The 21105-nt window shown below is 35.3% G+C and overlaps 1 protein-coding gene across 1 annotated transcript in view; it reads left to right on the forward strand.

Moving 5' to 3' along the window:
• LOC135156180 (uncharacterized) overlaps positions 1 to 16658 on the forward strand; it is a 35269-nt gene extending 18611 nt beyond the window's left edge. Inside the window, exons 2-3 of the mRNA XM_064107816.1 lie at positions 4459 to 4554; positions 12738 to 16658. Coding sequence (XP_063963886.1) covers positions 4459 to 4554; positions 12738 to 12812 — 171 coding nt within the window. The 3' untranslated portion in view covers positions 12813 to 16658. The remainder of the gene's footprint in view (positions 1 to 4458; positions 4555 to 12737) is intronic.
• The last annotated feature ends 4447 nt before the right edge of the window (positions 16659 to 21105 follow it).

Genomic DNA, 21105 nt, shown 5'->3' on the forward strand with positions numbered 1-21105 from the left:
GAGAGAGAGGGGGGGGGGGGGGGTAATGGGAGCATAGAAGCATACAAGCGAATGTAGACATGACTGTAAGGAGAGGGGGCATATTTTATAACTGACCTACATTCTAAATGCATACAAATATGGCTAGAGCACTTTAAGTGACGCAGAATTTCCGTCTTTGCTCCCGTAAACTTATCATTTCAGAATAAAGGAGAGTGAGTGGGTCTAAAAGACGCAATGTCAATTTCACATATACGAACTATATTATCATGCTATGCTATGAAAAGTAAAAAAAAAAAGAGAGAAGCTAAACATGACATTAATGAAGAATCCTAGAATTCACAAGGATGGGAGATGTCCTTTTAAGAAGCATGAACATGCTTTACCAAACCGGTGTAGTGCTTGAATTCACCCGGCAGGCATATCGGTTTTACTAAGCGGAATTCTGGCTGGAAATTTAAAACTAGTTAAGAATGAATAATAATTATGCTTATTAAAAATCTTGGTACAGCTTGAGCTGCCATTTATTCCCCACAACGCACTCACGGAATAAATCATATCATGTATCCATTTATCTCACCTGGGCTGAGTGAAGCATATAGCCTCCCATGGATGAATCTTCCAGCAAACAATTCGACGTTTTGAAAAGAACGCTTTCAGAACGTCCTATTGTGTAAAATTTCGACGTATATTTGAAACGTTTCATATAAAAGTTTAAACTAGTAATGTTTAAAAATTGGGTTTTTAAACGTTCAGAAACCACAAAAAGCTTTATGAAAGTTTAAGGACCAGCTGAAAAAAATGTAGCTTTCCCTGGCTCTTACACACTATGAATGAGATTTATTTATTTGTTTATTTATTTCTGATATTTTGTCAGGGTAGCCAATTAATCAATAAGACAGTAGTGGTCTTCCATGGGGCCTGAATAATAATTAACATAGTTACTTATAAAATGCCTAACGTATGTACAGAAAGGATTTACATTAAAATTTACCGTAAATTTTTTAAGTACAAACAAAACAATAATATATATTAAGCACAAACGAAGCGCAAACGAATAGTAAACTAATTCAGCTTATACCCCAGTTACATTTGCTCTACGGCGGCCGTACAGCGAGTCTAAAACAGCCGTTTTATTCAAACCACCTAATGAAGCTGGTACCAAAATGTTAAAACGGCTGTTTTCGACTCGCTGTACGGCCGCCGTGGAACAAATGTGACTGAGGTATAAAAATAACCTTACGAAAATATTGATTGTTCACGATCATCAAGATAATGCTAAAAGTGAATATGCACAACGATGAACGTTTGGCTGATGCTACAGTCACATTTCCCCTACGGCGGACGTACGTCGAGTAAAAAACAGCCGTTTATTAATTTTTGTCTCGCCTGCATAGCAGAGCGAGACTATAGGCGCCGCTTTTCCGACGGCGACGGCGGCGGCGTCAACATCAAATCTTAACCTAAGGTTAAGTTTTTGAAATGACATCATAACTTAGAAAGTATATAGACCTAGTTCATGAAACTTGTACATAAGATTAATCAAGTATTACTAAACATCCTGCCTGAGTTTCAGGTCACATGACTAAGGTCAAAGGTCATTTAGGGTCAATGAACTTTGACCATGTTGGGAGAATTATTTTCAAAATCTTAACCGAAGGTTAAGTTTTTGAAATGACATCATAACTTAGAAAATATATGGTCCTAGTTCATGAAACTTGGACATAAGGTTAATCAAGTATTAGTGAACATCCTGCTCGAGTTTCAGGTCACGTGATCAAGGTCAAAGGTTATTTAGGGTCAATGAACTTTGGCCAAGTTGGGGGTATTTGTTGAATTACCATCATAACTTTGAAAATATATGGATCTAGTTCATGAAACTTGGACATTAGGTTAACCAAGTACCACTGAATATCCTGTGCGAGTTTCAAGTCACATGACCATGGTCAATGGTCATTAAAGGTCAATGAACTTTGGCCGTGTTGGGGGTATTTGTTAAATTACCATCCTAACTCTGATAGTTTATGGATCTAGTTCATAAATCTTGGACATAAGAGTAATCAAGTATCACTGAACATCCTGTACGAGTTTCAGGTCACATGACCATGGTCAAAGGTCATTAAAGGTCAATGAACTTTGGCCGTGTTGGGGGTATTTGTTGAATTACCATCCTAACTCTGAAAGTTTATGGATCTAGTTCATAAAACTTGGGATATAAGAGTAATCAAGTATCACTGAACACCCCCTGTGAGTTTCATGTCACAAAACCAAGGTCAGTTAAGGTCAATAAACTTAGGCCATGTTGGGGTAATTGTTGAATTGCCATCATAACTTTGAAAGTTTATAGATAGAGTGAATGAAATGTGGACATGGGTATAGTTGACAAGTCTTAAGTCACCGTTCAAATGTCATTTATGGTCAATGAACGTGGTATTATGTCATTATATGAATGGTGTTTTTGTGAATGATTATTTTATAGTAGTTTTCAAAGTTAGCACTGCTGCTATATTAAATCGCGTAATGCAGGCGAGACTGCCAGAGGCGTTCCACTTGTTATTAAAACCACCTATATCATTGTAGTTGGTACAAAAAAAAGTTAAAACGGCTGTTTTCGACTCGCAGTAAGGCCGCCGTATGGGAAATGTGACTGCGCCATAAGTTATTCATAAAGAACACACACCCTCTGCTTGAAAGACAGGAGTCGAAACCACTGGACCAGGGGCCCGTTTCATAAAGGACTTGCAACTGTTGTAACTTTGCCATTATGGCAACTACCATGGTAATCTTGATTCTGATTGGCTGCTGAGCCCTGTTGCCGTGGTAGTTGCCATAATGGCAAAATTACAACAGTTGCAAGTCCTTTATGACACGGGCCCCAGATGAAGATAATTATGAAGATGTACTCCACGTATGTACGATGTACGATATCACATTTGGGAGTGTTTCATAAAGTATCTTGTCAGTGCTTTTCATTGACAAATTTGCGCTGAGCCAATCAGATGCAAGGATTTCAGTAGCTTATAACAAATAGACAATGGAAAGCGCTGTATAATTGTTTCGTGAAATGCTCTCGGGCTCTGGCCGTCACCCTCTTATGCAAAACGGAATGATAGGGGGTGCAGAAGTCCAGCATTAGGTCATCCATTGGCCTTTGGGGAATATATCCATTTCATTAAGTATTACGTTGCAGTAGCATCGTAATGCCTGAGGAATCGAGGCTCGATTACAGCTAGATGTGGTACCGTTAAAGGACTCTGGCTGGTTTAATCCATTCACACTTAAAATGTTGGGCAACATACTGTCCACTGTGTTTGGTAATGTATGTTGGTAATATATATATTCTGGGCAATTATTATCCAATTGGGCAAACTTATTACCCAATTATTAGCTTTTATTACCCAATTTGGACAGATTTTAACCAATAGCAATTGTATGGACAGTATGTTGCCCATTGATGGTGAAAAATTTGGCCTTTTTGCCCAACCTTTTTAAGAGTGTTCTGAACAACCACTGAAGACGTATGAAGGGGTTGCATGCAAAAATGTGTTAAAAACTTCAGTAGTGTCGCTAATCTTGTATGAAATAAACCTAACATTATCTTTTTTTTTTAATTTTAATGGTCAACTCTTGACTTCCAGTCAATAAAGATAATATGGACTATTTATATAGCTCAGCTACTTTATACTTGGTATCATAATACCTGGCTGTAGCTAAGCCACCATAGGCGCTTAAGCGTTCAAGGAATAAATTCTACTACTACTGTACTAGGTACCCATTCAACTCACCTGGGTCGAGTGCAGCACGATATGGATAAATTTCTTGCTGAAGGAAAACACACAATGGCTAGGATTTAAACCATTCAATTATGATATAATATTTTTTTTACAATGTAATAATGGGCAAGGCCTACACGAATTTTTGGTCAGATTTGTATACACAATTAGACAACGAATTCACGTAAAATAATACAAAATATGAAATTGCAATAGTGGTCAGTCATTGCAACATTATATAATTCTAAGCCACTCTTTAGTGTTGTATAATTATCATGATTATGACCGAATGAATTAATTTCCCGTAAACGAAACACAAAATGTATCTGCAATTGGTTTTACTTTTACTGAAGTCAGCTGATCAAATTGTTTTTTTTTTAGGAGACATGGATAAAGGACATTGAAAAAAAAAACGTTTCCTGAAAACATATTTTTGTAATAAGAATATTTCTTACTGAAATGTGTTTTCGATAAGTACTTATACAATTTTTAGACTGCAGTCCTCAATACTCAAGTGTTTATACGCAAACATTTCATTTTCATCCCCCTTCCCTCTCTCTCCATCTTTTACCGGCGTGTTACAGTATCTTCATTTTGACTTTTGGATCCGATGGCCTACAAAGTAGATCTTTTTCATTGCATCTTAATTACAGCAGTTTCAATCATTTTTTCCTCCTTCTTTCCATCTCTCCCCCACCACCCACAGCTCGAAGACGACTCTGATATTCTAGGAGATTTGAGGAGAGCAGCAAATAGGATGAGACTTCTACATCTCTTCAACTTGTCAAAGTCTCGACTGAACGTAAGCACCCTTAAACTCCAGTTTCTCTCGTTCCGATTCATTTACGGTAATCCGACACGGCGCGCCGTCCGAGCCGGGGAACCACGCGACACATCTCTTCGGAGAAAACTTGGTCTCGGAAAAAAAAATTAAGAGATTTGAAACGCTTCGTTGTTTTGTATTTGTTCCATTATGAAGTGTTGGGGCATTTTTACATTGAAGAGGGGTATTTCCTTAAGAATGAACGAATTTTGATATGCGAAGGGGCATGAAATAGGACAATGACAAAGAGTGGGCCCTATGAGCAATAGATTCCGATTCGAACTTCGCCTCTGACTTGCGTGTTTTACCGTTATAAATTATACATATAAATCTGAACGATTCAAACCTTTATACACAGTTTCATACATTTGCCGGTATTCTGAAGTCGGGTTTAACTTAACCTCAGGTTTAAAGTTGTGGTTTAAGTATGGATAGCCAATTGTTACATAAATCACTGACAGTAGAGATATAATATTTCACCTTATTTGGCTCTCAAATCATTCATAATTTTGTAGGAAGTATAAATAGATGATTGTCTCCGCCATCGATGAATCAGGAAAGAGCACAGTAGACATAAGAAACATACAAACATAGAGATGTATACTAACTACGCTAGAGTGCGGAGTCGCCATAGGCGCGCGTACTTAACGTCTGTGATTGTGTGGAGCGTGGCGGCCATTGCTCGATAGGTATAGATTCGCAAAAGTACCCGGATGTACCCATAGCTCGTGCGTTGTAACGCTGTGAAAAGGGGTGCCGTCTCCGGCCTTTATCTTGAAGAAAAGAACACAACCTCATAAAAATCGAAAATATGAATGACAAATTGCATCTCAATACACTATTAGAGTGATTACATGGGGATTATGCTATTAATTTGGCATTTTAAAAACCTGATTTCTCGGGATGAAATTCTAAATAATTTGCATTTACCTGTCCGTTTATAGGCCTGTAATAGATAACAATGTTGATATACTATCATATAAACAATCATATAAAAATAAAAACATACAGCGGACATTAATAGAAAGATTGACAATTAATTCAAAAGACTGCAGTGAATTAGCCCTTCTCTGGATTTCCCTACCTTTAACTGCATCGTCCTCCTTCCATCCTTCCCACATATACGTCCTTTGATTCTATGTTTACGTTGGATATAATTTTGTAATTTCTATATAGGCCTACATGATATGTAACTTGCTTTAATTTGTATGAAATATAGGCCTATCATTTTTATATATTAAGTTGTACAATAATTCTGTATAAGTTAGTGTTTTGATCTACATGCGCTATTAAAGGGCATCTCATTATTGTTCTTGGTGAGCCTCCCGTTACACCATCAATGTTGAAATTTGTGTTATTTGGTGAACGTGCTGATTTTGTTCTTATAGGAACATAATAAATTCCCCAAAATCTGCAGGCCTATATGGCCCGAAAATAAAATATTGATTTAAAATGTCGAGAATATAGCCTAATTTGTTCAAACTTTTCAAAAATGACAGTTTTAATTCCCTTCACTTTAAGTTAGATTTGTTTTAATTCGCTTTTTAGGGGCCGTGTGTGCAATTAAAATAACAAACACACCTAAGCAAATTCGCTTTAACATACTGATCAAAATAAAATACAGGGGGCGCGACCGGACCCCTCCCTGAAATGAAAATGAACATTACACATAATAAATGATTGTGATTTTATACACCCCATCACTTTCAAAATCATTCCGCGACGCCGTAACATAATATAATAATTTTGTTCATCCATGGAAATCTTATTTAAAAAAAACTGATCGAATAACCAAACTCAGGTCCATAGGCCAGCAAATGACATTAAAGGAAGAAAACTAGAAAATCAAATTCAGTTATACTTTTAAAATGAAAAACAAAACTGGATATTCAAAACGCGTGTTTATCTGTTTATATGTTAGGCCGGTGCCAGTGCTTACAAATATTTGCCATAAAGTTCATTTATTCAAGCGACACAGACACAGTTAATTAACACAATTTCAAGGCAGGTATCAAATTTGAGATTAAATTAGGATTTTTAATATCTTATTCCAAGTATTGTCACTTTTGCAATATTATTGTTTCATAATTATGTTTGGTTTTAGTACTCACAATTTTGCAACCGTTTTCATAATTATGATAAGTTTGCATTGATGTCTTTCATGATATTAGTTTTATACACTCTTGCAGTAGTAATAATATTCTTTATAGTATAATACAAATTATATATCATAATCCCGCCCCTTTTCTTCTCTCCTTCTCCCCCTTCTTCCTCTCCTTATTATTCTATCCTTGATTTGTTCACATGATATTGGTCCAATCATTATAGGATCAGAAACAACGGCGATAAACAAAATATTTCAGCCAGTTTGCCGATCAGCATATTTTCAGCCGGGGAGAATCAAGTCTATACTTTCCAGAAAATCAAAGTAAAATTGTTTTGCGCATTGTGATTTGTTTACTCTCCGAAGTTTTAAAATGTTTGCAAGGCAATAACACTGTACATAAACATCCAACCCCCCATTAGGCCTCCTGTACATTGCAAAATTGTACGACTGCATGCGCGCATTTGATATGCAAATTTTGCTGTCAACAAACTTTTCTATACATTGATCGCAAGTAAGAAAGTATACTTTTATATACATATTTATAAATATGATGGGATGGTTGCCAGCAAAGGAAATCTAAATCATCAATTTTTAACTGAATCAATGCGTAAATCATTTCCAAATATCAATAAAAAGTCATTGTATGATTCGCGAGTTTTTGTGATGTTGGTTTACATCAGCGTGTAAGACATGGGGAAAAGGGATCGAGTTATTATAGGCCCTATTGTGTAGATATATATGGAAAATGAATTATAACAATTATCTAAAGTGAAGAAATAAATTATCAGCAATCAGCATAATAGTAATTAGGAAACTATGAACTATAAAAATACAATCGTGGTTTTTTTTTCGATACAGCGTCTCAGATGCATCAGACACTGTGATATGGCTTATGAATTTTCTTAGGTTAATGTACATCAAATCATATTAAAACACATTAAATTTATTGATCAGGACCTAGGCCTAAATGTTATTTTTGATATTCATCTCTTCCAAATCATTAGAAAATAGAAGTCATATTAATGTATCGAAATTTTACCTAAGCAAAAACAATTGGGACTTTAAATCGTTTGCCTGTATTATAGCTGTATCGGCCTATATTATGCGCTATAGATAGGCCTATATAGGCCTTTTGACCTCAGTTTTGCTAGATTTTTGTTGTATTTGAACTTTAATCCAGTGCAATATTTACAATTTTGCTTTTCCATATGCTTTCGTGCTCATATGTCATCAATTTGTCATGTTCTGTGCTCATCCGTGTACATGCCCCATAGGTACTGTACGCGCATGGCAGGCTGCGGATACCTATCGAGCAATGGCGGACGGTCTCCACGTAATCACAGCGATTTGACGAAGTACGCCCTCTAGCGTTACTAGTATACATCTCTATGCATACAAATTAATAAAAATTCTGACACTTTCGGCTTTCCATAATTTAAGCACAGAGTTAGGCCATGGTCTAAGTTAAACCTGCCTTCAGAATACGGGACACTAGGTCTAATTACCCTGAATATCCATAAGTAATCTCTTTTATTACAGATTAATAAAATTCATTTAGGCTCCTACACTTCCTCATGATTTTTTTCAAAGAAGATAAAAGCAAGTTTTTGCACCGCCACGCAAAACGCTTATACTTTTAAATCCATTTCAACGCTTTAGCCCATTTGCAAATTTGCATATGGTTGTAAAAACGGTAAAATGGATTAACAAGTAACATGCTCGCGATATCATGCATCCGGATAATTTCTACCTTGCGAAAGAAAGATTGTTAACGTAATTGTTAAACGGGGTGCTTGAATGTTCACGAAAAGTGAATATTTGATATTTCTTCAAATTTGAAGTGAATGACTGTTCTTTTTTTTTATTTAATCAGTTTATCAAGTGCTTAAATAATCAATAATAATAAGCGGATGAGTCTAATAAAAAAAATGTCAAAGTATTAGCTATATATACATGTATTCCCAAAATAAAAGCATACGCCTTCTCCTAAATCAATGCTGTCGTTGCGGACTTACAAAGGTTGTGTTCATAATAGCCTGTCCTTTCATAGTGTCTGTGGTCGATCAGCAAGGGTTACCAATACCTAATTTTTTGTCATTTTTAAAATGTATTTTCTATGTTTTGATATATATTTGATATGATCTTATATTTTGTGAATTAAACATAATCCAGAAGCAAATTGTTAATAATTTTAATACAAGGAGGGGGTGGTGGGGCGGATGTGGGTATTTTATAATGGCTAGTGTATGGGATATTTTCAACATAATGACATAGTATATCCCGTATCATTAATTCATTGTAAAAAAAATCACATTGAAAAAATACTCGTGCAATGTTGTTTTGGAGGATAATGTTTTTGATATCGTTAGCTTTTCATCATATAAAGTGTGTAAGAATTAACTGCATGTGATATAATCACCGCGCAACGCTAATTGTGAATAAGCATTCATCGTGTGATCCATTACTCTTTAATAATTGTTCTTTTCATTCTTTTTCGGCGGCGGTGAATGAAAAGAATAAAGCGTCCTAGATAAACATATTGATTAAATTGTATGACGTGGAAAAGATTGCTCATTTATTGCCAATAAATACATGGGGTCGTGGACCTGGTCGACTGTTGTTTAAGGTATAGTTGTAAAATGACGATTCGTGCATTTATCTATGAGCAGAGGTGATAAATTAATCCTTAAACTAACATTGAGCACCTAAGATTAAACTCATGATGTTAATAAGCCGGCCAATGTTATTGTAAAACAGTTTTTTCATTTCAGACATGGCTAAGGACATGACTTGACATAGTAGTAGATGCTGAATTAATCAAATCAATTGCGCATTCATTTTTACAATTTCAGAATAAACAGGTTTAAAACACCCCAAGGTGAACATAACATGACGAAAACATATATAAATCCTTTTGCTCGATGCTGAATTAATCATATCGATTGCACATTCATTTTTTATACGATTTCAGAATAAAATATTTATTTATTTGTTAAAAATACCCAAAGCCAACACAACCTGACAAAAACATATCAATCGACTGGGTAGATTCTGAATTATAATCATATCGATTGCGCATTCATTTCACAATAACGGAATCAAGATTATTTTGTTTTAAACAACCGAAAGCTATGAACAGAACATGCCGAGAACGGCAAACGTAGCATATAAATGGTTTTAGAATTTTGAACTATTGATAATCTTGCGATGCATAAATTTGCTTCTAATGTCTAATGTTTCGACTGTCAAATATGATTTTTATGACTTTGTCGTCTAATTGATTATTCATGTTTCGTCAGCGGGCCGGCTGTGAGAAATATGATCTAAAGAGGGAGGAATTCGGAAACGAGATAAAAATAACTCCAGTGGATATCGACTTACAGCGAATGGCTGACGGCTGTTAATTGGTATCAATCTGATGGACAATAATGAAACTTTAAAAGCAATTTACGTACAAGAGCCCCATTTGAATACTAGTTATGATTGATCCGATCAACATTATCTATGGAAAGCCAGTGTCAACATAATTGCATCCTATTAATGTGATGCTCATTATCATGGTCGTATACATGGATCGTTGTATTCGCCAATCAGCGGGCTTCATTTTGTTTTAAAAAAGAAGAAGGTTAATGCTACCAATGCATACTTTAAATTGATTAGATCCGCCGCAACTACTGTAAGATCAGGCAAATTTCAGATTTCTCATTTTTAAAAACTAGATCAGCGATTCACGAAAGCATCAGGATTAATAGCACTAACTGAATCAAAGATGACTCGATTAGCACCTTTTAGTGCGAATGATTAACGAAATTTTGGTCAATAAATTGAACTAAAATTGAATTAATTTAAAGGTGTCCGTTTTGCGCTTCATTCTATCGAATGATTTATTTCACATGAATCAATTTTAAAGATAAAATAAGATATATTGTTTCTATAGACCCCCACTCGGTGTATGAGAGAATAAAAATATAACATATTTACAATGGTACTATACATATGATATATGAATACATTTATATAGTACATAACATCTTGCATCTTCATAAACCTAGCTTTTCTGACTATTTAACTACTCTACCACTACAAGTACTAGTAAGTTTATCCCTCCTACTTTCTACTTTGTTTTTAATAGAATGGTACTTTAAAAAAAAAGTTGATTGTAAGGTTTGAACAGAGTAAATGGATTGAGAACCCAAATGATTCTTCTCGCAGTACTAATTTTCAGTAAGATTGATGAATCTTTTTATTTTTTTTAATCAATCTGAATCACGAATAAACGCAACACATTTTTTAATGGAAATGTAATTTTGGAATAATATTAGATTATAGACAGCAGATAAAGGCTCTGAGAAGAATATGTCATGCAAGTCTATAGACATGAAAGATATACACCGATTACTTTGATGAACGAATTTAAATTAATAATATTAGGTAAAGGCAGTAGATAAAGGCTCCGAGAAGAATTGTATTTCAAGTCCAAATACAATATTCGAGTATCAGCAAAACACTCATGAAAGATATACATTGATTAGTTCAGAGAATTCGAGTTTGAACAAAAAGGAAAATAATACACTCTTAGGGTGAAATGCCTCCCATTCATATCCCGTATGTGTGCACTAACAAAACCATGCACCATTTTGGTTATACAGACAATGTATTTCACAAGGTAATCGCTTGATAAAAAACACACTATATCTTAAGGGCAAGGGGCAATGTGTGAAAATGCCAAGGACCTTTAAACCCCCAGGCCCTCCCGTCCATTGCATCTCTGCCCATGCCATGGGAACGTTGAATCTACAGTGATGTACATTTGGATGGAATAAGATCAGTGTGGTGACACGTGACAAACATGCAACTTATTTAGCAGAGTATACAACAGGTTAAATCGACCATTTTTATCAGAGAAACTAAGTCGCTCTATGCAGGAAACGGTACATTTTAATCTTATGTAATCAGTCAAAAGAGTTTGGCTATTTCCAAGGTACTCTCTAAATGCAAAGGTGCTAATCTGATCCCTAATCAAAGTGAAATGAGGAACCAGTCCTGCATGATGGAATGAGATTTCAATCTTTCAAGAGTGGAATTTTACCTTTTTTGGAGTGAAAGTGTAAAGAAAGATGCACACTTTCCCTCCAATAAAGGTAAAAATTCATTCTTGAAAGATTGAAATCTCACTCCATCAGGACTGGTTCCTCATTTCGCTCTGAGAGGAGTGTGATTGGGGACCAGAATAGCTCATTTGCATTTAGAGAGTACATAAGCATCGCCGAACCATTGAATGACACACTGGAACATCTTTTGGGGTGAAACATTGCACCCTAAGAGGCCTTTTGCACCTTCCTTAAAGTTCATAGCTTTATTTTTTATACCCTTGCTGGGGAACATGCAAATTTGCACCTTTTGAACACAAATATGCAATGTGCATCCAAAAACGTGGAAAGTTGCACCGTTATGAGTGCAAACTTTGCACATTTAGGGTGCAAATAGGAATTAAAAAATGTGCATGTTTGCACCTTATTCACTAAGGGTGTACGATTGCACCCAAATATGGGCCAATATTGTTGCATTCAGGGTTCCAACTTGAATTCGTTTTTGTTTGTATGCTTTGTCATAATAAAATAGAAATACACTGCAAATGCCCCCCGTTTCTCTCTCATAACATACTGTTAAAAGAATTATAGGATTTAGAGCGATACAAGTCCAATATGTCATAATTGTTTTATTATTATTGTTGTCATGATATTACTGTTATCATTATTATTATCATTATTACTATTACTATTATCATCACTATCATTATTATTATTACTATCATTATCACCATCTTTTATTGTTATTGTCATAATCATTGTCATAATTATATACTTCTATTATTCTTAATGTATTTCATATTTTATATCGCACTAAAACTTTCTTTCTTCCACTTTCCCCCTTCTTCCCTCCAAACCTCTCTCTCTCTCCCCCTCTCTCTTTCTGCCCAAACCCCTACCCCCACCTCTCTTCCATCCCCTCCTTCTCTCTCCCTCCCCCTCTCTCTCTTTCTTCCTTTCTCCAGGAATTAAAGGATACACCAATGAATGAAGTTGACGAGAGGCCTATCTATGAAGACTATCTGGGGGAGGGGTTATAGGAGACAACAATTCTTTCACGCTCGCATAATAATTTATTTTAAATACTCTTTATACTTCATCATTTAAAGTCATGAAGTTGTAAATCAGTAAATCATTTTAGCGTTTAATTTTAAGCAAAATGTCCCCCACAAAGTGTTACCCCCCTCACGCATGTCATGTTTAAGAATTACGTGATTTCAACCATGGGTGATTAAATGAACATTATAATTGCATACAATCACCTTTTCTCAGTGATTTCAGCCGTGGGTGATTTGGTGAGCATTATACTTTCATTGCATATATCACCTTTTCCTGCACCAGGCAAGGTCCCGAAGATTTTATATTTTGATTATTTACGTATAAAGTTCGTATATAAAAAACATACAATTTTAGTCTCTTTCTATTAAGGAATTTAACTTGAAAACTACAAATCGTAAACATTATTGAATCGGTTATATTATTAATCTTGAAAACCTGCATAAATTATATTCATTGTATGTGTTTGTTGATATATATATTCTACCTACATTCACAATCTTCAGCTGCAATCTGAATTTAACGGCCATAGATCTTTTAAAATGTCAGCTTTTAAAGAGCAAAGTTATCTAAAATGTTTGAACATATTGAATTCCGCATTGATGTATATACTTGTACAAAATGTAGTGACACAATGCTTCGGTACTCAAGTGTGTGGATGTGGGAAAAATTCGAGTGATACGTGATGCATGAAGAATTAAGTGAGACTATTTCACAGGTATTAAATTTTTAAAGTGCAAAATATATCATTAAGTTGATTTTGTTAGATTACCTCTTGTTTATTGTGGTTAATCGTTCAACAATGTAGAAATCAACAATATGTAGTGAGAGTACGTGTCTGTTTGTACGCTTATGTGAGTGAGTGAGAGAAAGAAAGAGAGAGAGGAGGGGGGGGGGGGTTAATTACGATCCCTTGCTTTCCAAGCTATACAATTACCCATAGATTGCAGGATCATAGCAGAAGGAAGCAAGTTACAAAAGTATCTTTTGTTGTAAATGGACAATGCGTGTTCGTCATTTACATATAGGCGTCACTGCAATTTAATAGCATAATAATTTATCTTCTTCAATATATTTCCTTAGAACGATCATTTCTTCCCCAAATTTTGCCTGATCGTGCATCAACATACAAAGGGTGTTTCAGAAACAACAATATCTCAAATTTGACTGATGTGTCACTTGCTTCCTTTTGGAATTTGTGTAACCATTTGAAACTGCTCGACGCAATATATAGCAGCTAGGCCTCACAATTTAATTTTGTTTACTGACATAAATTTATCACCATAAAATAGCACTAAACATTAATCATTACTTAGCTAATTGATACATGCTGAATAGCAAGTGTAAGATGTAATTGCCTACTTTATTCACGTATTTATATTTCTGTTCATTCATAGATGATCAAGGTGTCCTTTAATGATACATTTAAGAAGTCAAATTACCTCTTTCCATTTGGACTCGAATATCTATTTGTCTATTAGTATACACGGTATTTTGATGATTAATTTTAAGAAATGATTATTCGTATTACCCCATCATTCGTTTTCAGACCAAAAAATAAAATCTTCGACATATTTGTCCATTTTTGTTCATAATTCTGTCTGAGATTATTTCAATGAATTTAAGAAAATCAATTGAGAATACGTTGATGATTCCACAAAGTATAATTGATCTAGCAAGGAATTATACTCGTTAAAGTGGCTTTATCGGTCCACACTATAGAGAAGCGTTGGAACAACACCAGTTCAATTAAGAATCAAACCGAAATTGGTTTAACATTAATTGGTGTTGCTTAAATGCCAAAATAGTGTTAGCCTAACGTACAAACCGGTGTTTTTTTCAACACCTCTCTGGTGTGGACCGATATAGGTACCAGGCTGGAGTCAAATTAACACCGGCGTTTTGCAGTGTATAAATGTCGTGATTCATTTAACCCTGATAAATGTTTGTGCATGAGAATTCATGATAATGGAAATGTGATGTGATGATACATTCGTTTCGTTTAGTTTTAATTGCTTGATACGGAGTAAATTGGAACGTGACGGGAATTGTATTGTCTGTTACTTCAACAAGGGACAATGTCCAATGCTATCCAGTTTTACGTCGAGAGCATTTTCATAAATTATAATATACTTATCATGTTGGTCTAATTTACTTCGTAACTAGGAATTTTTCAGTCTGCAACGTACGGAGGGTTCGAGAACATAGAAAATGTATTGTAAAATGCCCTTCGTGACAAAGAACAACGAAGAAGTCTTTGTAGAAGACTGGGTGAATACAAACAGCAGTTTCGTCCTGGACTCTTGACAAACGACATATTTGCACCTCAGCCCCGAAAGTTAGGACGACATTGCTGTTCCGGTTCACCAATTTTCGACGAAGACCTCTCGGCTATTTTTTGTTTTGTTTTGTTTTCTTAATTTCACGGGTATTTTTGATACTTTTACTGTTTTCTCAAGCCCTCCGTACTTCGTGTTGCGAAAACTGTCTAGTAGTAGTACTATCGACATTTAAGACCCACCCTACCCCGCTATCACAACTGAATAATGCATGAAAAATTGCCTACTACTACCCCTAAGATTTCGACAACCTCATCAGCGCTCCAAAAAAAATCATATTCAGTATTTCACTCGCCCGCGCGACAGGTGCTATATTCGTCGCCGCTACCTCCCATCTCGAAAACCCATCTCAAATATGATACCTATGGTGTATTCTTAGTGTGTTTCCCCACAGACATGATAAACCACTCCACAATATAAATATACCGAGTGCGATCCTTGACATTCTTGTATCTTTAGTCCAGGGACCACTCATATTGCCGGTGTATTGTGACGACACAATCATAGGTAAATATGATCGCGTAAATGATTGTAATGTACATCCAATGGAGTAAAAACAAAATCGCATCACAGTTAAGGTGATTTGTAAGAAGTAGTTAATACGGTTGAGTAAAGTTTGAAATAAAATTTTGTTATTCGAATTCACCACCCTGAATCTGGTGCTTGGTCAAAAACAATGCGCCCTTTTTAATCGAAAACCAAGCTTTTTGACCCTTACTCCCTGGGCGGGTTTGTATACAAATAATTATGATATACCCATGTACATTACGCGGTTAAAAATGCCTCACTCTAAGATATAAAAAAGGGTTCATTTCAACATCTTTAATAAAACCGCACCTTGGGGGCCAGTAAAGGTATTCCAAGACCAGAAAGGTGCAGCGATGCACCTATGGAAGGGATCATTAAAAGCACGCGCTCCCAGTGTGGTATTGGGCCAAACCTTTTAGAAGTGCAAAGTAAAAGAATCAAGTCTAGAGGTGCAATGTAACATTTTTAGAGGTGCAGGGTTAAATATGTTCACTTAGAGTGAGGTATTTGTTTGAAGATACCAAAGTGTTGATACTCTAGACTTTCTCGTCATTCTTTGATAATATATTGTTCAAGTCTTTTTATTTATATTCGTTAACTTGAATTTTCATTTTAATAAACATATTTTAAACATGCTTGAAAAGAACTCTCCACTAGAGTATGTAGCCTTTTGAATCGTTACCAAGAGGATTTACGATTAGTGATGACGAAATACTACTAATATCCGGATAATACGTTGAGAATTATAGATACCGACTCGATGTGCTAAATCCCTTAGGTCTGTAAATATTGTTCTTTTTTTACTTTTCTTTTCATAACAATGCGCCTTCGCTGCTTTGATTTCAATAAGTTTTTATTTTATCTTATGCACCTGTATCACCTTTTCTTATAAATGTTGCATTATGACCATCGCAGGTAATCTTGGAAAAAGAAAACTGAAAGTAATAAAAAGGTTAAATATAATTTTGTTTTCACTATTTTTAAAGTGTGTTCTTTGATGTCTAAAAATGATTGTTATTTTTTAAGTTTTGAAAATAATCAAGTCTTTGTAACACACTCCCGTCTCACGATATTATCTTCTCCGAGTCTGCCTCCTTTCTAACGATTTCCGTGAAAACTGGGTAGTAGACGGCCCGCGGGTGCAAATTTTCATGAACGAAAAATAGAGAAACACCATATCTTTGCGTCTATAAATAGGCTACTATGTAAGCCGGCTGTATAGAATGAAAAACGAGATACAAAATAAAGGTTGCATTTGTTTCTTAAGTGGTATCGTTATACGGGAATGTGTGACAGTGCCTTAAGGCATGTAAGGTGTAGATAAGTAAGCCGCTTGAAGGCTTAAGGGAAAAGTGCCCTTGTTGGGTCAAAGGTTGTACCCAAATATAGTATACCCAGAACACGATGGTTATAGCTGAAGGTAGAGAGAGGGCTGGAAAACTATTTATTTCAAGGTTTTGGGGCGTGAGAGTAAATCTAAGGGAGTTAATGAAAGTAGAATGCCATGAAAAAAATAATAATCATATTAAAAAAGGAAATAGAACATAATAATGCAAGTCACACTCTTCATCAGTGCCCATGGTGTGACAAAAAAAAGAGAATTCAAAATCCGTTTCTGAAACACTCTTAAAAAATGTGAATTGTGAGAAAAATATTGTGAAACCCACCAAAGGAAAACCTTGCGCTGAAGATGGAGGTATTGTGAAATAACAGAACAGATTCAAATTAATTGCATATTTCCCTGTTTTAGAGCCGGAGGTTTGCCGTTGTCATCTTGCAGTCATGACATTCAGACAACGCATCTCTTGAATGATGCGTCTTTTATTTATTTATAATTTGTTATCAATATATCTACATCTTCAGCAAAATGATTTCTTTTGAAAGATAAGTTTTACCATTCGTATGCCAATGAACAGGCGTGTTTTCCACATCTGTTTCAGAAACTGATTTTTCGGGGGGTCACACGATAGGCGTCGTGGTCTTGTGGTTACGATCTCTCTTCTTCCAATCTGGATTCGAGTCCTAATCATGGCGTGTTTTCCTTCAGCAAAAAAATTATCCACAGTGTGCTGCACTCAACCCAGGTGAATGGATACCCGATAGGAAGAAATTCCTCGAATGCTTGAGCTCCTATATGGCGGCTCGGCAACAGCCGGGGTAATAATAATTATGATATCACATGGCAGTATAGTATAGTGGCTACGCTATATCAGTGGTCCATATTATTATCATTATTATGATGGAGAATGTGACAATAGCGCATTCACAAAATAGAACATTCACATAATCATGATAATCAACCGAGGCAAAGAGGGGCTGAGACCTGACTGAACGGTCACTGGCGACCACACTTGTTACCAGGGTCAAAAATCCTGAGTTTATATAGACATCAACTCCAGTGAATAAATCATTTGGTAAGTGTAATGTAAAAGAGGATTATTCTGTGACAATAATTTAAGGAGAAAAGGATGAGATGGTAGTCACTTAAATAGGATTATAGAGTGTTTAAGTTGAATGATATAGACCTGGGCCCCGTCTTACAAAGAGTTATGATTGATCCAATCAATCGTAACTCTACGGAAATCCATCAGTGTCATAATTCTTTCTACAGGAAATTGGCAAAATGCCCTTTGTAAACAAAAGGAAAACACACCAAATTGTCAAGAAATCAATGAATTTCTGGATATACATTCACATCTAGATTTTTTTTTGAACAAACATGCATTTTATATGTTCACTTTGCTGGCTTTCCATAGTTGTGATTGATCGGATCAATCGCAACTCTTTGTAAGACGGGCCCCTGATTAATATGACAATGGAATTGAATATATATATAATTCTATATCGTGAAACAGTAAAGGCCTATAGTAAACTTCGCAAATATACTTAGTTTAAAGAATTCCAAAAAATAAGCTGAAATGAAAGCCCTAGTTTTCTTTTAAAATGACGTTCAAAGCTCAAGTCAAAATATGGTATTCATCAATGTGTATGCACAATGATAACCTTATCAATGTAACCGGTAACCTTATAAGGTTGCCGGCTTACTTTTTTTTTTAATCTTCGAAGACTTAGATAGGTTAGAAATTTCTTATTTCGCAAGAATTGTCTCTTTCTTCAATTTATATTTTCTTCATGATATTCAATCAAATCTATATATTTTTTTCGGAATGGACCACAAACGGAAAAAAAACCCAGTGCAGTAGAAATGTAAAGAAGATGTATACAAATGAATAACTAATTATGACAGAAATGGCCCGGAGACGAAACAAAATGAGAACGCGGGTAAATTTTTCGCGGGAGATTTACAACCACCCGTTCGTCTTGCACATGCACGCGAGCGGAAAGGTTCGAACGACAAGTTCATAATCTCAAAGAAGTTCACACCAAAGACGATAATCTGCCCATACCCCTCGACTTGACAATTAAATTCCTCTCCAATGTCCCTGCGAGTAAGCATAATCCTTTTCCTTTGACGTAAGTTTTAAGTTACACCTCGTCATGTTATCCGTCTCTGTTGATGCGAACTTGATTTCCTCTTCGCGTGTCACTTCCCGCGCGCGCGTAAAAAAGTGCATATCATGTCGTCTGCCAAGTACTATACTGCTCTTCACCTGTTGAGAACTGAATTACACCGTACCGTAGGCTATATCATCATTCACGGAGTTTGCTGCAGCAGTACTCCTCGTGAAACTAACGAATAAAATCAAATTTACATTTTGGTATCCAAACATAAAAAAATGGTAATGATTTCTTTGAAGATATATATATATAAAAGCGAGTTACTTGGGGTTACTTGTCTGCACAGTGACACACTAATTTTGGCTCTCAAAAACCAGTCAAATCGACACATTTTTTAGCCAAAGGGTTTCACTCTTTCATTATAATTGACTCACTTTCACGCGAGTGACTCAACATTTTTTTTTCTAATTACCAAATGTTACTTTGGTATTATCATAGTGGGATAAATTACAGGAATGTTTTTATTATCATATAACCCGAATTATGATAGCATTCTGGATAACCAGTGATTAATTCATAATGTATCATGTATCATGGTCGACCCCCTAAAATTTTCACGACCAAAAAAAAATATAGGAAAGGAAGAAAAGGAAAGAATATTACGTTAATAATCAATCACAGTAGTTAAAATGTCACAATTTTTACTCGCTCATTCACAACTTTTTGACAATGTCTAAAAATTCTTTGCCCCATTTTTAAATTGTTTTTATTTATTTATTTTAGTTTTATTTCATTTATTATCATTATTATTATTATTATTATTATTTTTTTTTTTTTTGGGGGGGGGGGGGGTTAATAACGTTTCTGAATGGAAGTTTCCGGTAAGGTTATTTACCTGAGCTCTTAGGATTAAATAAAGAAAAAAAATGTTATTTGCGATCGAGTGGTAGGCATAATGTTTGGTATTGAGATTCGCATTATTATACATGCCCCATTACTGACAACACCTTCACATCTAACTAAGATAATGTTCATACAATGCAATGCGTAATGGTCTTACACTTAACCTAATTTTTTCGCAGACTATCGGCTATTCAGTGGATCTAAACCAATGTAAGGTACAATTTAGGGAGAGATGAACTGATAAAAACCCCGGACAGATCATTGACTTTACTTATCGGTGGCCCGACATAGTGGCATTTCCGACACCTCACCGAGTAAACTTACACTATCGTTAATGAACGAACAGCCCTTAGTAACACGCTGAAATGTCATTGAACCGTACTTAAACGAATACAAAACACACCTTCAAGAATACAGCACATTTATAGCCACTTCTCAAGACATTTTCCCGCCATTTAATGTTCATTGCATTCGTTACACCACCTGTGCCCCCAACGTAGGCGTTGCTTGTCAATGGTTGTCATTTATCGTCTGCAGAAGAATTGGACCGTTTTTACGTTTTGCATTTAACAGGCGAAAGTTGATTTTGCACTTTTGTAATAAGCCTCCTTCTAATCTAAGCTGGGGCTATATTATACAAAAGTGATGCCATATAATTAGGCATGATTCACTCTTTCATAATATTAAAATATTATTTATAATATTGTGAATTGAATTGATTAGCAATCGTACAGATTAATAATATTTTTTCATTAATCTTATGCAGTATAACTTTTTCGTTGAATGCATTGCTTTGTTTCTTCTAAATCAATACTGCATCAAAGTCATCTGAACCTTTTTTTCTAATTAGTTCGATTCATTACAGGCCTTATTATAATCAGTATTCTGAAATGGCTGATGGAGAATATTAGTAATAGTTATCATTGTTTTGAACATAGAAATGAAAACATTTGACTTTAATAGATGTTGGAAGATGTGAATTCAGATTTCATACCATGCAATATCGATCATAGGGCCTACTTACGCCTAAATTTTATACAATCAAATC

The sequence above is a fragment of the Lytechinus pictus genome, chromosome 12 (assembly GCF_037042905.1).
Source record: "Lytechinus pictus isolate F3 Inbred chromosome 12, Lp3.0, whole genome shotgun sequence".
NCBI classification, from domain to species: domain Eukaryota; kingdom Metazoa; phylum Echinodermata; class Echinoidea; order Temnopleuroida; family Toxopneustidae; genus Lytechinus; species Lytechinus pictus.